The sequence below is a fragment of the Falco biarmicus genome, chromosome 5 (genome assembly GCF_023638135.1).
Source record: "Falco biarmicus isolate bFalBia1 chromosome 5, bFalBia1.pri, whole genome shotgun sequence".
Lineage (NCBI taxonomy): Eukaryota > Metazoa > Chordata > Aves > Falconiformes > Falconidae > Falco > Falco biarmicus.
The window spans coordinates 52567656-52588703 of NC_079292.1; the positions used below are offsets into that span (position 1 = coordinate 52567656).

The 21048-nt window shown below is 36.0% G+C and overlaps 1 protein-coding gene across 2 annotated transcripts in view; it reads right to left on the reverse strand.

Moving 5' to 3' along the window:
- Positions 1-21048, reverse strand: part of TMTC2 (transmembrane O-mannosyltransferase targeting cadherins 2) — a 254058-nt gene that overhangs the window by 18028 nt on the left and 214982 nt on the right. For both annotated transcript variants that reach the window (XM_056341389.1, XM_056341390.1), the window contains 2 exons: positions 15545-15659; positions 8295-8358 (listed from right to left, as the gene is read on the reverse strand). In XM_056341389.1, the coding sequence (XP_056197364.1) occupies positions 8295-8358; positions 15545-15659 (179 nt within the window). The remainder of the gene's footprint in view (positions 1-8294; positions 8359-15544; positions 15660-21048) is intronic.

The following is a 21048-nucleotide window of genomic DNA, read 5'->3' on the forward strand; positions in this document are numbered from 1 at the left end:
AGTTTCTGGCTTACTTTGCTAAGTGTTTCTGGGTATGCAGCTTACTCTTTGAAAAACTCCGCTAAGAGTTCAGAGCTGCTTGCATAGTTTCACTTGAAGAAATCAGTAACTACAGAGCTCCATTGACCTCTCACACGCAGGAGAAACAGAAGCAGCTATAAAAAAAGTCAATGGTGTTACTGCAATGCAATATCTATGTAAGCAGAAGAAACTCAGATGTATTTTCTTTTCAGTAATTTAGAACTTGCACAGACAAAATACTTATGTATTGATTAGGATGTCAATGTACAACAAATTATTCTAGATGGGAAATAAACAGCAACTTAAAGGCATTTTAATTCTATTCCAAAGCTCACAAATTACACCAAGTGAGCCAATTGATCTCAGCTATTTGCATATTGAACTGCTTGGATAATCAGAAAAGTACAAATGAACTCCCCATATTCTAACCCTCACAAAACTGAAGCTGAGGACTGTAATGACATGATTTCCAGCTATCTCCTATGCACCTTACATGAAGATGGATCACAATAGAGAGACAGATTTAAGTATTTAATAATCACCCAGAAGCATGTTCAATCTTTGCTTTTACAGAGCTGCCACAGCTCTGTAACACATGTAGAGTTTTCTGGGGTAAAGCTATAAATATTCTCATATTTCCCAAAAGAAATTCAGTGTTTTCGATAGCTGAGTAAATTGGTTTTCAAATTACACAACTCATCCTGATATTGCACTTCAGTATTAGAGGTAAATATCCCCATTCTAATAGTCTGTGTTCTTTCTTTTTCCTCTGGTGGAGATCATAGGGATGCGAAATGCTATATGGGGAGTTTTGTTTGTTTTTCCTGTTGTTTTTTATAAGGTGGGAGGCACTAATCTCTGCTGAAGTAGGAATACTTTAAGATTCAGCACAACAGCCTGTACACCAGCAGGTCTTGAAGCTGACAATTGTGTATGACAAAAACCCTAAATGTGTCTTTAAAATATTTAGGAAGACCATGAACAAATATAATTGCAAATATAGAAAGATAACTTTTAGTTCAAAAGAAGACACAGTTTTCCCCAAATAGCTGGATAGAGAACATATCTGCCTTGCACTTAGCCCCAGACAGGAGAGAGAAACTGAGTGTAAGAACCTGGAAGGGGTGAAACAGCAACGACAACAAAAGAAAATTGAGCTGGGGGCCCAAATTAGATTTAAAAAGCTTTCCAGCTCAGGAGGGGAAGAGAAACTTCATGCATGGAATAAACTTTTCACATGGAGAAATGTTGCTATTTTTGTGCAGACACTGAAGAGCCTTTCTACCTGAAATGAAAGGCAGCTTGCATTTAGTTAATATTAATTTTCTTGAATTTCTCCATTCTGCACAACCTTTAGGCCAGGTCAGCCTTTTGCTAGGCAGGCTGAAAAATTTCACAGCTATTCTCATATCAAATCTCAAGAGTCAGTCCTCTATTGCCTGTCAATGGAGAAGTCTACCCAATTTACAGGAACTAAGAAAGTGCTCTCTCATCCTTTTGAAATCAGAGTGGTGTCCTCTTTTCTCTAAGGGTGTTCCACTATCTCCCCATCCAGTGGAGCAGATTCATGCCTAAGCCTCCCATCCCTGTGTCTGTCTGAAGTCAAACTATTAAAATAATGCCAACTGCAAATAAAGTTCACATCAGTAATGCCGACGTTCTCACTAGAAAGCCACAGTACCCTTTTTAGTACCTAAAAGTCCTGCATGCCCTGTAACAATTGGTTCAGTCTTTAGGATGCAACAGAGTAGGAAAAGAGGAAGAACTAGATCCAGGGAAGTCTTCTTATTCCTCACACCTTTACCAGCAGAGAAGAGAAGAGGCATTTTCAGGAGGCCAAGAGTGTTTCTGGGCTGGAAAGAAACCACAGCCATTCACATCATTGAGGCAGAAAGTTTGGCACACTTGAGAGGAAGCCTTCCACAATGTGAGGCTTAGCAGCAGCCGGTGCTAGTAGTGGGAAGCTGTACAGCCCTGGCATAGGGCAGAAGAATCTAGAAGCAGCTCAGAAGGCAGGCAGGCAATCAGTAGAAGCCCCACCTGCCTCACAAAGCCCACTTTTGTATTTTCTGCAAAGGTAGACACAAGCAATGGAAGACAACTTAACAGGTGAATCTGCTGAATGCTGACTACCTAAAAATAAAGTCCTGTGGTCCATGGCACCAACACATAAAGATAAAAGATTGCCATGTGTTCATTACTTTGAATAAACAGGTAAACAGGCAAAAGAACGTTTTAAAACAAGGATTCTCAGCTGGAAAGTGTCATGCTTTGCTGGCAACAATACATGGTGTAAAAATCACGTATGTACTGTTTCTTTAGAGGGCTATATCAGCTTTATTCATGTTATGCTCTGAAAACCAGGAGCATGATGGCAAGACATTCTAATTGGGTTTGGATAACAGGGACTAGGCAGACCTGCTCAAAGAGCTGCAAGAGCAATGGATTCATCACTGGTGAGGGATCTGCAGCATCCCTGGAGCAATGTGAGGATGACACTGGATCCAGTGAAGCATGGAACAATGCCAGGTTTTTGTCAATTGGGGATCAGCTGCAGACAGTTCAAGAATCATTGTAAACCCATTCATTACTGCCATCAGCAGCAGAACTAACATAGCAGGAGGTCTTAAAACTTTTATGAAAATTCTCCCTGGCAGTAACAGGACATGCCCTTAACAAAGCTGGCAAAATGGATTAAAGCTGTCTCCTTCACAATTACTCCCAGCCTGGTAAAGCTATATGAGAGAATTACTGAATGTTCAGGAGAAAGTCAAATAGGGAAATTTGGCATGGAAGCACCTAAGGAAAAAATACATAATAAAGCAGATCTTGGCTGCATATGTTTCAAGACAAAATCCAACATCTACTTTATTTTTTAAAGATGTATATACTATCGGAAGTATATTCATTTTTAGAGGTCCTGCTATGAATAAACCCCATATATTATGAACACTTCCCATAAGGAGGCACTGAAAGCATGTTATCTATAAGGTGGCTATAAAAATACAGTCAATTATCTGGAAACCACCAGCATTCTTCTTTCTACTGTTAGACAGCTCAAGGTAGAGAGCTTACTACAAGCCTGGAGACTTTGACATGAAATCTGTATTCCAGCATTGGGGAAAAAAATAAAAGCAGCACTTGTAGAAACTGCTTTTTAATATGATATTGTGTTAACTGATTACATAAACCCTTCAAGTCAAGAAATGGTTTAGTCCCCCACATCATGACTAAACCATCTAGTGGAAACTGTATTTATTTTACTTATAAGTACATTTCTCCTTTCCCCCTCATTCTATGTGTGTGTCTTTATATATGTTGTTACAGTAAGACATTTAATCAAGCCCTTTTGAAGTAGTAGAGTGGAAACAGCTGTTTCTGACAATGTGCCGATGACATGGGGCTTAAAGCTGTCATGAGCTCCAGATTGCAAGCAGCACTAATATGTGCTTGGGATGGCAGTGACTTGCAGGTCATGGCACCTCCTGTAGGAATGCTTCTAAGCCAATCAGCTCAAGGTGGTGGCTCAAAGTCTTAAGGCTCTGGTGAGCTCTCTTTCACTTAATACTCTTGAGGTCACACTTCAAAGTGCCCTTTCCTCTCAAAAGCCATTGGACATGTGGGGGTTCTAGAGCAGCTTTTCAAAGATTGGCTGCTTCAGGTTCAGACTTAAAAAATTAGAAATGCAGTTCTATACACAAATGATGTCTTAAAAAGTCGAATAAAAGCTGAAGCCAAAGTCAGTATCTCACATTCTTGTAAAGAATGCCAATTTAAAGAGAGTTTCTAGATGACCAGTTTTTCCACAACAAAGTGAGCTTAAAGCTCACATTTTAGACTGCCTAACAACTCGTTAAAACAATTTCCTGATTTGTGAACAGACATAGGGCACCTAGAAACTATCTCTGAATACAGATTTTCCTCAGCAATACTCCCACTCAGAATAATTACTGCATTGATGTCCTGCTGTCCAAGAAACTTACACTTTCATGTCTTCATGCAACTATATTTGTTAAAATTAGACTACATATAACATATATCCAAGCCAACATTGCTAGAACAAACACATATGTGCTTCTCACTGAGAAGGCTCTAAAATGATTTTGGTTTGATCATGATAAACACACAATGTGGGAATGCATTTTTTGGAAAGTATTCAAAAATATCCAGAGTCTAAGGAAGCTAATCTCTGTAGGTTACCTGTGGAGTTGAAGGAGGAAAAGGGAGTCCTGTAAGAAACAATTTATAGCAAATAAAAGCAGAAACCCTCTCTGAACTGCTTCCTGGATTCCCCTCGCCCCCTTGGCTCTCCAGGGGAAAGTCAAGTCTGTGAAGCCTATTTGGGAATAAATAGACGTAATCTTGAGAATGCTTGTTTCTTCAGTGAAATTTAAGACAAAGGATTCCCATCTCCACAGCAGCACTATATTCTACAGAAAATACTGCTGTTCTGAAATTTGACGCGAAGTTACTTTCACAGAGGATAAAAACACCTACTGCAAATAAGGCCAATCATGAACATTATTAAGAAAACATTAAAGTTTAAAACTGGAATAATAATACTAGCCAGATCTGGTTTTTCTTTGCACCCAAACTGCATTTTAGCTGATGTTGCTATTGTACCAAAGTATTCTAATTTTTTTTGCACTCTGCAGAATGAAGGTGTGTATTCAAAAGCAAAGATGATGTTCAAGGTGTGGATATACATTTTAACACCCTGTACACACAAATGTGCTGTATTCAATTGTTCTTTTACTGGGTATATTTTTTTTGCAAATACTTTATTCATCTAACAAAGCTTTTCATGGAGGAAACAAATGGCATTTTCCATAGTTTTCAGTCCTCTCAGAGTCAGTTCAATGATGAATGAATCACCCCCAATACTAAAAAATTAAAATCTTTCTGTTTGCTTTCTTAAAACCAATGGCTTGCATGTTTCAGAGAAGTTACATCTCCCCTGTAACTGAACACTGTTTTTCTAGGGATGTTTTTAGCCTCCTTAGTCACAACTTTTATAAAAATGGATTAGTTGAATGAGAAAGTGACTCAGACTTGAAGGCATATTGGTTGCTCACTGCTGCTCCCCCGTCTTGAGACACTGAAATAAAAGAAGGCTTGCATGGGAGACAAATGCAAGAGTGGAGAGTGCTGTCTGGAAAAAAACCTGAAATAGCCAAGTAGCTCTGAAAGTTATAACTCAGCTGGCCATTTAAACTGGATTTGGGTTTAGAAGAGCTCAGCAGAGCAGCTTCTGGATCCAAACGACTTATATACGGGGAAACAGGTGAGGAAGTATTGTGTATTCCAAAAGCAACAGGAACAGTTGAGAAACCAAAGGAAGGGATGCAAAAGGAAAACAAAGCAAAAATGCTGAAAACAAAATTGTGTCATGAAAGCTCACTGAGTATACAAATTCACTAACAATCAGTAAAAGATTGAGTTTGTAGCGTTACTAACATCTTATTGCTGCTAAGGATGGCATTTTATAGTAGTGATATTAGAGATATTACACAATATGTAATACTTGTAAAGAAATGGATGCAAGAGAGTGGAAATCTGAGTTTTGTTTCAGGCTGCATTAGCTGAAAACCTCTCAGGAGCCAGGCACAGGTCTAATTCTCAAGAATAACTGACAATTGTCTTGATATAGTTAATAGGAAAGAAGTTGGTAACAGAGAAATGGACCTTCAACTTGGGATCTGGAGGAGGGATTGGGGAACCACAGGAGAAAAAAACCACAACATACTGGAAAAAAAAGCAGAGAGACAGTTTACTTGGGATCCTGATCCATAATCAACTAATGTCAACAGGTATCATCTGAAGCACCAGAGGAAGGAAGGTTCCTGTTAAACAGATGCTTTTAGCACTTAATAGTTCTAGGAACAAGGCTGACCCACTGCACAGAACAAGACTTTAGTGCTGCCACTCAGTATTCTCATCGAGAGGGAATTTGGGAACAGACCTCTTAGCAACTAACATTAAACAAGTGCACACTAATATACATATAGGTATGTGTATATATATATACAGAACTGTATGTGTGCATGCATCTGTACATTATACCATGTTCATACACCTAGTATTTTCAATTTTCTGCAAAAAAATAAAATAAAAATCCTTCAGCACTGTATTTGGCTTAAGGATATTTCTTTAGTATCTTGACTCATACAATTTTGATGATCCTTCATATTCACAAGACAGTGAGAAGATATGAAGGCTATATTCAAAATAATAAATTAAATTATGGGCATTTTCAAGCTGTGAAGATGGTTCCTTCACAGCTGTGGATGGGGCCACTGCAGTCTCTCAGGCAGTACCTGGGTATGCTCTGAGGAGCTGGGTGGATCAACACAAAATAGTCCTGGGTGCATATAATTTACCATTACAGATGTAGCTATGTAGTACCAGGGTTTCCTAATTTACATTCCATACCCCTTTGGAACAATTGGGATCTTCCGTCTTAACATGTCTGCATTATATTGCTTAGTACCTAGAAAATTTCCTCAAGTGGCTTCTTTTCCTTCAACTCTGAAACTATTATGCTAAATTTGAGAGTTAATAATAATAAGAAAGATATGTATGACTATTTCTGTTTTTATTTTCATACTTGAGAGACTGCCCTTGTAGAGTCATCAGACAGTTGATGTTGGCAGTGAAAATGGATACAACTTTCCCACTCTGCATCATTAAAATATTTTTTTAAATTCATGAACCATATGCATACTATGCTTAGCTAAAAAGTTAAACTTTATCATCTTGAATGTAAAAGTTAAATTATCTCTTAAAGAAAGCTGAACAGCAGTGCCTATTAGATTTTCATTTAAACTAATCAAAGTCAGAAGAAAGTTGCTATAATAAACTGTTCTGATGATCTTATCCTGCAAAAGGGATACTTTGGTCTTAACATGTAAAGCTTGTCAGCAATACCTAGAAATACCTAGCTTTAATAGTACCACTGCCATGAGCTAGAAGCCCTCAGCTACTTCCAAAGCTCTCTGAGAAACCTCATGCATACAATAATATTAATATACGGTTATATATTTTTTTATAATCTGAGAAACATTTTGAAAATACAATTAATGGCAGAAAAGAGAAGAGGAACTGTACCAATATTCAGGCAACTGAGGGAATTCTTTCAAAATTAAGGTACCCATTCAAAAAAAAAAAACCCAAGTCTTGCATCTGAAAGCATAAGGAATCACCAAATCTAAATTGCTGTCTCACAAAGTAAGAATTAAAGAAATATATAGATTTCAGAGAGTTCTTCTTAAAAGATTGTGTGAAAGTGTGCAATTTCATATGAATAAGGTATTTTTGTTTTTTTGAATTATATTTTGTTAGCTTGTTTTGAGTCTTAGCTGGTGTTGGTTTTGAATCTTAGGCCTCAAAAAAATTTGGTTTAAGCTTGTATTTTTTTTTTACTTGGGTTTTTTTTGTTTTTGTTTTTGTTTTGTTGTTGTTGTTGTTTTTTGTTGTTTTTTTTTTTTTTTACTTAAAATTGCTGACTTGTATCCTCATATTTGGCACTATAGACTTCTGTGACAGGAGCGTGTTCTAGATTTGATTTATTGCACAAAGTATTAGATATTTAAAACAAAAACTGTCCCATTTATTCATGATTTTTTTATTCCAAAATGTGAAGGTAACTGAAAAGAAATGTAACACTGAATAAAAAATGGTAAAAATAAACTATTTTATTTCTTTAGTTCTTGATGCAATAGGATTGGAAATGAGGTTTTCTTTTTAAAAAGGGTCTGTCAAATACTCCTCCATCTCTCTGCTTCAAGGAATAAGCATTTCTTTGTCAACATACAACTTTAGAGGTAAAATAATCTTTAAATTCGTTGAACAATAATGTTTGTCAGAAGTTCATGGCAGAGGAAAAAGCATAAATGTATCATTTTAAATGCTCTGAACGGATCACAGAGTAGCCTTTCATCCTCTTTTATTAGTGAGAATAGATGGAATTAGGAAAGCTTTCCAAAGTTAACACATTTAAAGGTAAAGAAATCTAAATCTAGAAATCTTTTCCAAGTATGTTAGCCAAGTAAGATTTGTTGCTAGAACCTTCACTGAGGTAACTTGAATGTACAGTGATTGGTTTGACAAATTAACAGCTTTACCTATCCAATAATTAACCATTAAAATAACATATATAATATAGGCCAAGAGATCAAATGCTCCAGCAAGAAGTTTCTCCTCAGCAGAAAGGGTTCAGCACTGCAGCATGTTCATCAACTTCAGTAATGGATAACATTAAAGAAGGTACTTACATTAGGTCTTAATCCTGCTGCCATTTCATAATACTTCTCGGCTTCTTCATTGAGACTGGCTTGTCTATCAGGACAGAAAAACACAGTATACTTCATTTTCCTTGGGTTCAAAAAGAAACTATACCTAAAGAATAGCTAAAAACAAAAAACCACAACTACTTCCCACTGTTTAGGGATATTGTCCTAATAAATGCACAAAATATGTCAATCTATAATACTTTTTATAGTTCAGAATGTTTATTATTATCATAAATCCTCTTTGCCTACCTTTATTTTCTGTTTAGTTCTGAAATTATATTAGTACACAACAGAGAGAAATGCAGAAGGTCAAACACTCATCTGAGGCAAAAACAGAGACATACCCGTCTTTCCCAGAGGAAAATCTGGCTTTTTTTTTTTTTATATATAATTAGCTATACTAACAGTAAATCATGAAGCTGTAGATTATACAATAATGCAGTTTTCTTTCTAAGAACACTGTATTCCAGAAAATATAAGTATCAAATACAAAGGTTTCTCAGAAATAGGTTTCCATGATTTGGGGTATTCATTCAGAAAACAGTTCTGATTCCAACATTTACTCACATCAAACTGATAGGGGATTTAAATTTAGATCTCATATCCCAAGGGAACAAGATGAGTTGCTGGGTACCTGAAGCATTATCAGCTCAACTCTTTTTCTTTTCCTTACTAATATAGATGGCATCTACATTCTTCTAGTAGTTTGATTTTTATTTCTTCTGAGTTTTCACTTTAAAGCTTTCAAATGAAAATGCAAAATATTGCCAAAGAAATCTAAACACATTTTTGTCTCAACGGGCCCTTTTTATCTCTTCTCTCAAACTCGTGTTTTCTCCTTTTGTTTCCACCTTCTTATTTTCCTTCAACTATTGCTTTTGGCTACTAGCCCAATGAATATCAGCTGATCACATACATGTCATGAGCAAGATGGTAAACATTTAAGAACAACAAGGACTATCAGGCAGGCTACATATCTGCTGCTAAAGATACTTTTTTTTTTTTCTATGAAAAGTTAGGTCCTTTCATAGAAGAATTAGGACAGATCTTCAGCATATTTGTGTTATGTGAATACAGATGCACTTCTGTGATACAGAATGGAAAAAATAGAAAATAAGCATAATGCTGAGTAGGGCTGGTTGGTGGGATTTTTTTGTTCTCTTTTCTGCTGCTTCTGAGAGCAGTTACTAGCTCAAAGAATATCAATCAACTGAGCACTTTATCTGGAGATTTAACCTTGTTCATTACATGAGCTTTTACATGCTTTTTTATTCAATGATCAAATTGTGTTCTAATTTTATGTTCCCATCCACCCAAATTTTAAATATTAACCACATAATACATGATAGGCTTTTAATCCCAATCAACACATTTTGACAGTTATTAGTCTTGGGAGGCGAAAGGAAGGAAGGATAATCCCTTTGAAGTTTCTCACATAATTCACATGCAAGCTGAAACCACTTCCTGACTAATAATTTGCCAAGTAGAACCTGGTTTATACCTGTTAACTGTTCTAAATTACTTTGGACATGTATCATTGACTCAGTGGTTGCAGTGGTTAGAAACGACTGAATGTCTAAAAATATAAATTTAACCTGCTTCTGAATCACTCCTGCTGGGCATTAGTAGCACTTGAAACAACTCGGAAAAAAATGATCACATACTTCTGAATTTCAGGATTCACTACAAGGCACATAAAATGAAACATGTCACAGAGGTTCGTGGTTTGGTTTTTTTTCCACTTTACACAAAACTGTCAGGAAACAAAACATTTCTAAACATGGTGAAATTCTGTGCAATAAACAAGGTGCTTTATCCAAGAGGCAGATAGAGACAGTACACTTCACCTCCAGAAAGTGTTGGCATGTGAACATGGAACAAATTAAAATCTCGTCCCCTCTGAGCCTAGTGGTAATACATGGCTTGCTTTCCCCCCACATGTACATCTTGAAACATGGATCATTAATTCCTAAGTTGCAATCAGTTTGAATTTATAGTTCTCCATTAAAAATGGTTTATAGAAATGAATGCACACCACACTAATCTGATCAGGAATATGCCAGTTCCATTTCTGGGGCATTCAGCAGCAGTTCCTTCAGTTAAGATACAGCAGAATTCTGGTTCCCATTTTCACTGGAAATCTAAACTAGAAAATCGCTATGTTAAGCCCTGGAATGGCTTTCCCTCGAGAAAAATTAAAGGCACAGAGGTAGGAAATTGCAGTAACCCTATGCCATTGAGCAGGAAAGGGCCCTGGATCAATGTCAAATAATAGGAGGACACTACTAAAGGTAACAAAATTCACATTAGAGTAAAACATTAGATAAAATGTTTATAATAAAATAGGAAGGAAGAAAAGGAAGCAAAGAGAAGTTCAGAAGATAGTCCTTTCCTAGTTACAAGCTATATTTCAACCTCTATCTTAAATCTTTTCATGAGGACTGACCTTGAAAACGTATCTGATTTCCCCCATTAACACCTAGCATTCAATCTTATTTTAAGGGACAAAAATGCCTCATCTTTTTACTCTCTCATATCTCTTAACCTGAGCCTCCAGACCTACCAGTTCCCTGTATTTTGTTCCAGCTTACTGCCAGTGACACCTCATCGATGTGCTTCACAACACATAGCTCTTAGGTTCTCCTGACACACAGTTATATTCAGCTTGCATTCGTTTTGAATCTTTGTGTTGATCACTGCAAAAAATACTGCTTTAAGAGAGAAACACCACCAATTCTGACTGGTTTAGATACATAAACATGTGAATGGTGTAGGGTTATTTTTAACCTGTCAGTTGCTTGGTTGTTGTGGTTTTGGCTGGGACAGAATTAATTTTCTTCTTTGTAGCTTGTACAGTGCTGTGTTTTGGATTTAGTGTGAGAGTAATGTTGATAACACACTGATGTTTTAGCTGTTGCTAAGTAGTGTTTATCCTAAATCAAGAACTTCTTAGCTTCCCATACTCTGCCAGTGAACAGGTACACACGGAGCAAGGCGGAAGCAGAGCCAGGACAGCTGACCTGAACTAGCCAAACGGATATTCCATACCATGGGATGTCATGCTCAGTATATAAACTGGGGGCAGTTGGCTGGGGGCCACTGATCGCTGCTCGGGAACTGGCTGGGCATCATTCAGTGGGTGGTGAGCAGTTGGATTGTGCATCACTTGGGTTTTTTCCTTGGATTTTATTCCTCTCTCTCCCTCTCCTCTACATTACAATTATTATTGTTACTGTTGTTGTTGCTATTATTAATTATTTACTTTATTTCAACTATTAAACGGTTCTTTTCTCAACCCATGGGTTTTACCTTTTTCCAGTTCTCCTTCCCATCCCACCAGGGGTGGAGGGCAGTGAGTGAGAAGCTGTGTGGTACTGAATTTCTGGCTGGGGTTAAACCATATTGGTATAAGGCTTCAGAGTATCGACTTTTTTTTTTAAAGTAAAATCATGGATGTCAGCCCAGCTATAAAGCAGTTTTTTTTCAAAGAGATTGCTGTTTTAAAATACTGAATACTGATACTTGGCATTCTTAATGGACCTTTTTGTGTCACAACAAAATCATAATCAGATTCCTTACATTAACCATTCATTCACATTTTTTGTTTAAAAAAATTACATAGACTATATGCTTAGCCATACATACATATTTAAACACATGGACAGTAATTCTAGAATGAAGAAAATCTGTTTAGACAGTAACACAGAGTGAACTTGTGCCTATGAGACAGTGCCAGCAGCTATCTGTGGTCAGTCAATGTACTTTCAGGAGCCAAAATACTCTCACAGAAATTCATTGAAAAACAAAGACTATGTCATGTAGTATTGTTCTAATTTAGACTTCTGTTTTCAAATAGGCAACAGACATGCTATAACTTCATGTAATATGAGTATTTACCAGAACAACCCACTTATGGAAGTGTGAAAAAAAAAACCCAATTCTTCCTACAAAATGTGCTTTTATGCAAAGCTCTTCTTCCTATGCTTATTTTCATTTAGAAACAACATAAAGCACTTTTCCTGTTTCCAATTAGTACGGTGGTGTCATTCCTCATTCTAAAAGCAATCACCCCCTAGATCACAGGAAACCCATCTCATGGCAGCTCACCTCAGTACACACAAAGTGAAACTTAGCACTGTTAATACATGACTCAGTCACTGAAGCTACAGCAGCCATATGGCAGTACAAATATATGCTTCACTACATTCCATTAAAATGTACCTAGCTTTGCTGAAAGGCTTCAAACTCTTATAACCAAGAGCATAGCAAATACTACAAAAGTAAAACACATGACCAGTTACTGTTTTAAGAAGAACTATGCAAACAGCTACATGATCCTTGAATGAAGCTGTCTGGAAAACAAATTTCTTGAGAAAACAAATCTTACAGGCAAGTACTATGCAAGTTGAAAGTTACCAGACTGTTGCAAAGAAATTAATTACATTCATCCCACATCCCACTGCTATTACAGATGACTTGATTCATCTGGCACTGCATTATCAGGATCCTACAGAAGTTATCTAGGCAAAAGAATTAATAACTATGTTTGTGTAATTAGGAACAGGGAGGTCTCTCAAGACTGCAAACAGAACTAAATCAGGGTTTTTTTTCTTGATTTCAACTTCAGATTTAGTCACAAGGAGAGGAAGCAAACAGTGTTGGAATACCTGACAGAAGGAGTCTTTCTTGTGACTGCTGAACTGAGAACAGTCTATCTACAAATATTGCTACTACATTTGAACACAATTAACAATTCTGTTGCAAATTTAAGAAAAAAAAACAAAAAACCCCCACAGCATTCCAGTTAAAAATTTTCAAAACTTGGTATTTTTTATTTAGGTTGCATTTTAATTTAAATATTTTTCTCAGGGAGTAAAGGCATTAAGAAAAAGGGAAAAAAAATAGCACTAGAGTAGAAAAAAAAAAAAATTGGACTTGGAGGGAATATTGTGATTTTTTTCTATCCAAAGCAGCTATATCCCAAGTTTGAAAGAATTTGCTGGCAATTATAAATAAATGTCTACACGTTTCTGAAACTCGTGACACCCCTTGGGCTCATGGTGGAAAAAGAAGTATGACTGGAGGGAAAGACGACTCCTTTCTAATTCAACAGTACATAACTGGGTAGAATATTTGGTCTGAAAAAAATATTAGAATTTACACAAAAATCTAAGTTGCTGTTATTACTTCCCAGTCATTTTGGAAACCTTACATCATCCACATTAATATCAATTCCTATCTCTTAGACCACAACACAACTTTCTCACAACAGTCAACTTGCTTCCATGCCCTGTGAACTTTTACAATTTATTTTCTACCTCACAGCTGTGTGGTCCATTCAAAACTCTTACACACTTACCAGGCAGATTTTATAGCTGTCTGCAGTGCCTAAAGAGCAGTTTGTCACCTACATGAAGCTACTATATTTAATAATATCAGCCTTTCATTTATGACTGTCTTTAGCATCCATAGTTTCTAGCTGTATCACTCTATACTAGTCTGAGTACTCCCTCCTTTCCTTCCTCCTTTGTATCTTGGTATCTGCTTTCTTCTTGGAATCACCTCAGCTCTCCATCATTTTAAATATCCTGAAGATCAGCCTCTTCTGAAGTCCCACAGACTCATGACGGATTTGTAGCTGCTCTCTCCTAATGTATGAATGTACATTCCCCTTGTGCAATGCCTATTATGTAAGCAATATACTGAATAAACTGCTAAGTAAAGCAGTGAACAAAGGCAGACAACAGAATCATAACCTTTTAGCAAAAATCAGTCAGATCATAACACATGCAGTTTAACGCAAATACTTGGAAGCACTGAATTTAACTTCGCCACCCTGACTTTTGCTAAATCCTCCAGACCACTTTAGACTCCCAGAGCATATTAGGAAGACATTATGATCTCCCACAAAGAAAGCTGAGTATTTAAGTGAAAAATTAGATCAACTGGGTATCCCAAAGGAGCACAGTTGGATTCCAGCTAAACTAAACCACCAAGCCTTTTTTTTATTTTTTAAACTTGCTATGCTTCTCATTGCTGTGAATTTGTTTCATTAATCTAAATGTTTCAAATTACTGAATTCTGTCTTGAGAGGTATCATTCACAAAATAATCAGGGGGAAGAGAAGGATCCTTAAAATAGCTAATACACCTGCAGCAGGACAAACTGTTGTTTACCGGTGAACCATTTGTCTTGCTTTCCTTTCTAATCTACAAGCAGTTAGGAGTTATTTCTCAAAGTGTGTTTTGGGGCTTATTTCAAAATCCTCTTACATTAAGTCTTCACTCTGAAAGACAGGTCACTTGGCTAGAAGCAGATTTAATCTCTGTAACACTATTTTTTTCCCCTTACATTTCAAATTCTAAATGTTAAAAGTATAAAAAGCCAAGTGAGATATCTTCATCAGAGAAATTATCTCAATAACTGTTTTGTGCTAATGAAGTATATTTTTTATTTCCTTTTTCATGCATTTTCTAAGCATACATATAATCTAAATGAAATCAAGTATCCTCATAGCTGTTAAGTGGACAATAGGCAATAACTAGATAGTTATTCTAGAAATAAGCATGGAGGATACCTATTACAGTAATGCGAGTTTAATGATAATGTTCAGGCAGAAGCTTAATTTTACTGAATATCCAGGTCTGACAGCTTTAAAAGGAAAAAAAAGATGTCTAAAATTTTATTCTATTCAGATAGGAGAACAGAATTAGATATAAGACTACACTTTAAATCACAGATTCTGATAATATCACTAAGTGCTCCTATGAGTCTCAAAGTCATAATTAGCCTGGGAATATTTAGATTTCTAATTATTGTAGCATTCCCTACTGATATTAACAAAAAACTTAATATTCTCAGTATTCTCTAGTTATATCCAGATCAGAAATATGGTCTATATTTTCTGTTGCTATGCATGCTGTTTCTAAAAATCAGGGGAAAGGAAGTCCTGCAGAAGGAACACTTGTTCTTGCATGCAAGCAAAAAGATTACTTGCTTGTGAAAAACAGACTTTTCTAAAAGCAAGAAATTATGAGATAATGCACAGAAAATTAGAAAGTGCTAAATCCTAAAACATCGTCACTCCAATCCTCTTTATCTGATTAGCAATATTTAATTATTCAAAAGAGTTGTTGGGCTTTAAAAAGAATATTGTGTAAGCAAAGGCTGTAAAGACTTTTCCTCTAGAAGAAGGGAGGAAAATCAAGTAAGGTAGATGTAAAAGCACTAACCTGAGCATATGGGCTGCATTGAAAACAACATCAAATTCTGTTCTATCAAGTTCAGCTGCCTTTTTTGCCATCTCAGCTGCTTCTATCAGGCGGGATTCTTCTAGGAGGAACTGTCCTGCAATGAAGTGCATGAAAGTGAGCCCACAGAAAATAACTGATGGATAATACTTCAGACAGTTAGGAAAAGGAATTAAAAAAAAAATAGTCTCATGTATTATATTCAATGTTTAGTTATTTGTTGATCTGCTCTTATTTCAATATCTTTAAAATGTAGTCAATATAGAAAAAATGCAATGAATATGACAGGTAATATAACTGCAATATTTGCAGAACATATTTATGAATAGTGAGAAAGCTACAGTAAAACTCAGCCATCAAGAAACAATACTCCAAATCCCCAAGAAGCCTGCTACTTAAGAACTTTCCCTTCTGCCTGTACAGTGATCTTCACTTCCTAAGAACAAAATGAAATTAAATAAAATAGCATCTAATAATGGAATAAATTCCTATTTTAAAGGCATATCTCAAAATCACATTTTATATATATATATATACATGCAAACATATTTCTTCAGCTTTAGAATTATACATGATACTTTGCTTTAAAATTATTATATATGTGTATACCTTGATGAACTGTTATTTTATCAGGTATTTCAGTAACACTAAGAGAATCACAACAGGTAGCTTTTTACAAATGTACTACACGATACTTACACCTTTCACATAAAAAAAAAGACTGCTAAAATCATATGACTGAATTTTTACAAATGACATTATCATAATCAAGTCAAGCTAAAACTGAAAAGAATGAATACTTTAGCATTAACCAAACTTTAACTAAATTCCAGTAGTTTCAAAACAAAACACATAAGAATTAGTAGAACTCTATAAAAATGCGTTTTCCTTTGAAGAAAAGGAAAAAAAAATAATTTGGAAGGTACTCAAACCACTCTATTTCTACTCCTTATAATGATTTTTTCACACCTAATTTGTAAAATATGTTATTTTTGGATCAACAACTTTTCAAAGGGTTTCAGCTGTCTAGACTCTGTGTCTACATAACTTTATATTTGGAATGCTATCTTACAGTATGGCTATTATACATTCCAGCGTCCCATCCTTCCTGTTTTTTTCTTACTTGGTAAAGTAAGATTACTCAACAAAAAGTCCACCAAGCTATCAAAGGTCACAAGACTCTTCAGGAACAGTAAGCAATGAGCAAATGAATTCCTCTCATGGCAAGGGATTTTATTTTTTTCTTGCTTCCTTTCCTCATTCATTCCCTATTACTTTCATGCTCGTTATATGCTTATGCAGAAAACCCACTTAACCACAGCTAGCAAGGTCTGTAGGGGCACAGTGAATCCAGTGATGCTTTGGCACAATAAATACATTTGCAGAAAAAAATATCTCAATACAAAAAGTGATGAGAGACAGCTTTCCTAGCTTTTTGCTTTCTCTGTGGGTACATTTCAACTGGGCAAGAGATGGAAGATTATTTACGTAGTCAGTCACCTATATCTTAGTTATTCAGATCTGCAAAAATCTTGTAAAAACATTCAGGTGCCTTTCTGGATTCATAGCATACGGTTTACTTGCTTTAGTTACATCTGCACTCTAATATGCACCGTCCTTTCATGCGTTATGATGCTTTGTGTTTACCGTGTGCAGAAACACGATTTCCAAAAAAAGCTTTCTCACATAGAACATTAAGTAAGTAAACAAATAAATAAATAAATATAAAACCATCAAAAGAAAAAAATAGTTTGAGAAGAGTTTGGATCACAAGAAATTAATTAGCCTTCAGAATTAGAGATTGTCACTTGAGCCACTAATGCAAGTCTCCTATGAAGGGAAAAAAAACAATAAATGTTTACAAAAGCTACAAATTTGCTCTTTATTTTTCTTTTTGTTTTTCTTTTCTTTTGGGTACCACATTGGAGTATGCCTTATATGTAGCAGGACAAACTAAAAATATGAATCTGAAAAGTCTCAGACAAGTAGATCCACCAACTGCAATAATCAGTTCATATCTCTTGATTTCAGCTGAGTTACCATTTTCTTTAAAGAGAAATCTGTGAAACAAGCTTCACCAACTAGTATTCAAATTCTCTTTCACAAATTAACTAAAAGAGTATCTCTAATCTTTAGGTTCGTGCTAAAGTAAACCAGCCTCAAACTGTTAACATTAAGATTCTTTTGTTAATGAAAGCACTGGATTAGCAGAATGAGACACTAGTAAGTGCATGTCCTATTGATAATTCCAGCCAGGGGGAAGAAAAAGGACATCACTGTGTCTTGAAATTTAAAAGGTTAACATTCAAGATCATTCTCAACAAAATTCTATACCTAATTTAGGAAAAATATTTTACAGCTTAGAATTCAAAAATAATGTCAACTGGTCATAAGGAGAAAAAAACCTCTCATTATTGTTTTCAATGAAAATTACTCCAGGATTTTTAGAGTCAGATCTTTAGAAACATACTTTCGGTTTTCTGTATGAAACACTTAGCACTGAAGCTCAAGAGAGATACTAACTTATGTGTAACTACCCCAATGTAACAAAATGTAATTGATATATTCTACTTCATGTGACAACAAATTTCTTGACTTTAGATTAATTTTATTAAACAGTAAAATTCTCGCGCTTTATCCATGTAATTTCTAAAAATATAACATTACTGGAAAATATTTCAAACCAATACTAATGATTTACTGGTGCTCTTAAGCAAGGTTAATTCTTTTAATAGGTCCCTACCAACATATACTGAAGATACTATGAAACTCATACATGCTTTAGATTTCTATAAGAAGTCTAATTTAAAACATGACAGCGTTATATATGTTTACTGAAAAGCAAATGTACTGTGCCTTAGCTAAAAGCTTGTTTTTATTAATTGTTTTTTCTGAGACTTTGGCTGCATACATTCCATTTGTTGCTAACATTTTTGGTGTGTCCATGTAGACTACTCTAAACTAATGTTTTAAATTGTTAAAAACAGAATTCACCCTCCATGTACTACTAGGTCTCTAAAAAGTGTCTCTATAATAGGATTATTCTTCTATATAACACATTAAAGCATTATCTTTATTACCAAAGTTAACTAAAACCAATTGCAAGTACTGTATGACACTGGTCCAGTATGAGTAAAACTTTCAGTTCTTCAGAAAAGAAAATTCTAGCACTGTGCATCACCATAAACAAGTCTCTCCCCTGTATGGAGTTGATAATAGCAGCAATAAGTCATGCTGAGTGGGTAGGTAGCAGATGATACACAGCACGCCCTCTTAAAGCCAACTATGGCATCCTTCACACCCAAACCTTTATAGAACACTGAAAACAAACAGGAAAGGGGTACACCCCATAATGGACTTAACTCATTGCCTGAGTAGAGGCGATTTAAGCTGGCTGTTGGTTAAGCATTTCGTTAATTGGATGGGATATAAATATAATTGACTGCTATCTTCCCAATCTAGTGGGAAGTCAATACCTGAGTGTACAGGTGTGTGGTGGGTTGTCCCCCACCAGCATCCAAGCACTCACACAGAGTCTCACTGCCCCCCACCCCAGCAGGGTGAGGGGAGAAAACAGGAAGAACAAAAGCAAGAATACATGTGGGCCAAGATAAAGAATGTTTAATAGATGAAGGAAAGAAAAAAAGAAAAACAGTGAAGGAAATCGCTCACCATTTCCCACATGTAGACTGATGCCCATCCAGCCTTCAAACAAAGGCCACCTCAGAAGCCAAAACTGCTCTTATTCCTCTACCCTAATTTTTACTGCTGAACATGATGTAATATGATCTGGCATATCCCTTTGGCCAGCTTGGATCAGCTGTCCAAGCTGTGTCTTCTCCCAATCACCTGCCTATTCCCAGCCTACTGGCTGAGAGGACAGAAAGGGAAAAAGCCTTGACACTGTTCAAGCACTGTTCAGCAACAGCCAAAGACTGGTGTGTTACCAAGGCTGTTATAGCCCCAAATCCAAAACAGAGCATTATCCAGGCTGCCATGAAGAAATTTAACCCTATCCCAGCCAGACCCATTAGAAGGTGGAAACTTTCAGTTCAGAATTGATTTGCCAAGTTCTTCTGAAAGGCAGACTAATTTTATTCACACATCTAAATTTAATTTAAAGCACCTAAGTAGAGCTATCCTAATTTGAAGTGTTAACCACCATTCCTATTAATATGATATACTAAATTCATACAAGAATGAACTGGATTGGCAGTTTACTGCTGCACTTTCTTCATTAAAAAGCAAACTTCTGAACCTTTCCCTGTCAAAGCCATAAAGATGTGTTTTCCCAAGAGAAAAGCACTAGCAGGGCAGACTATTGCCAAGGTGTTGAAGGTGGATTGGAAGGTCTGATCCACAAGCCTCTGGATCCAGGAACCACTTGTGTGGGTCAAAATTTACATGCAGGATTTTCTACTCTAACAGGCAGCTGGCAAACAGCATGATTTATGAGACGCTGCTCAATATCACATACACGGCTTTCTTATTGCAGGTGTCATGACTCTGACTCTTGCCAACAACATAAATCATGGTAGCCCGATTTGTTTTTTGGAATCAGAACCAGCTTTTGAGAAAACAGCTTTCTAGAAGCTCTTATTCCCAGAGTTTCCTTCTTCTAGGAAAGCATATTTTTTCATTACTGTTCTTCTAAAACAGGAGTGGGAAATCCACAGTCCATGTTCAGGTGTGATCTTCAACACCACTATTCTTTGCCTGGAACAATGTTACTTTTTTAATAGAATTTTCCACATTTCTTGCTAGACAGCACAAAGCTGAGACTCAATGTGGAGTCAAGACTTTGTGAAGACCTTTGACAGCAGAGAACTGATTCAATGCTTCACTATCCTCTTAAGTCATTTTTCCATAAATTAGGCTATCTAAGCATCAAAAATGGCATAGAAGCTGACAAATTCTGTACCTACAGTCTTGTTCAAACACGCTTTTTCTTGCAAATTGTCAACAGTGGTTTTGAGTGTATATTTGGCAAAAAAAATGAGGCAATATATGCAATCTACTGAAAAGTAAAATAAAACTATATATGTAATATAAACAACAACAACAAATAATCCAGTTCCTAGGTAGGAGTTGAAAACCACAACTTTCTTTCATCTTCTGTCAAAATTTGTAACAAATATTTATCCACAGAGGCGGAAGCATACCGCTCTCTACTCTGTATAATTGTCTTTCTAAAATGATCATGAACATTTGCAAAGCTTTTTGTTAAGACATGTGCCAACACCAGTTTAAAAGCCATACATCTGAATTGGTAGTTCTGCTGCTTTATTGTAACATAAATGGTATTAATTGGTTGCAATATGCATGTGTGTGACAATATTTTATGTTTAGAGCACAAATGCATTAGTGCCTTCCTCTAGAATCGGCTCAACTACTCCTTACAGGCACTATACGTTTTTATTTTACTAGGTAAAAGTTAAAGTTGCGCCAATCTTTCTTTAATTGAAATGTTCCCTCTCCTTTGTTCA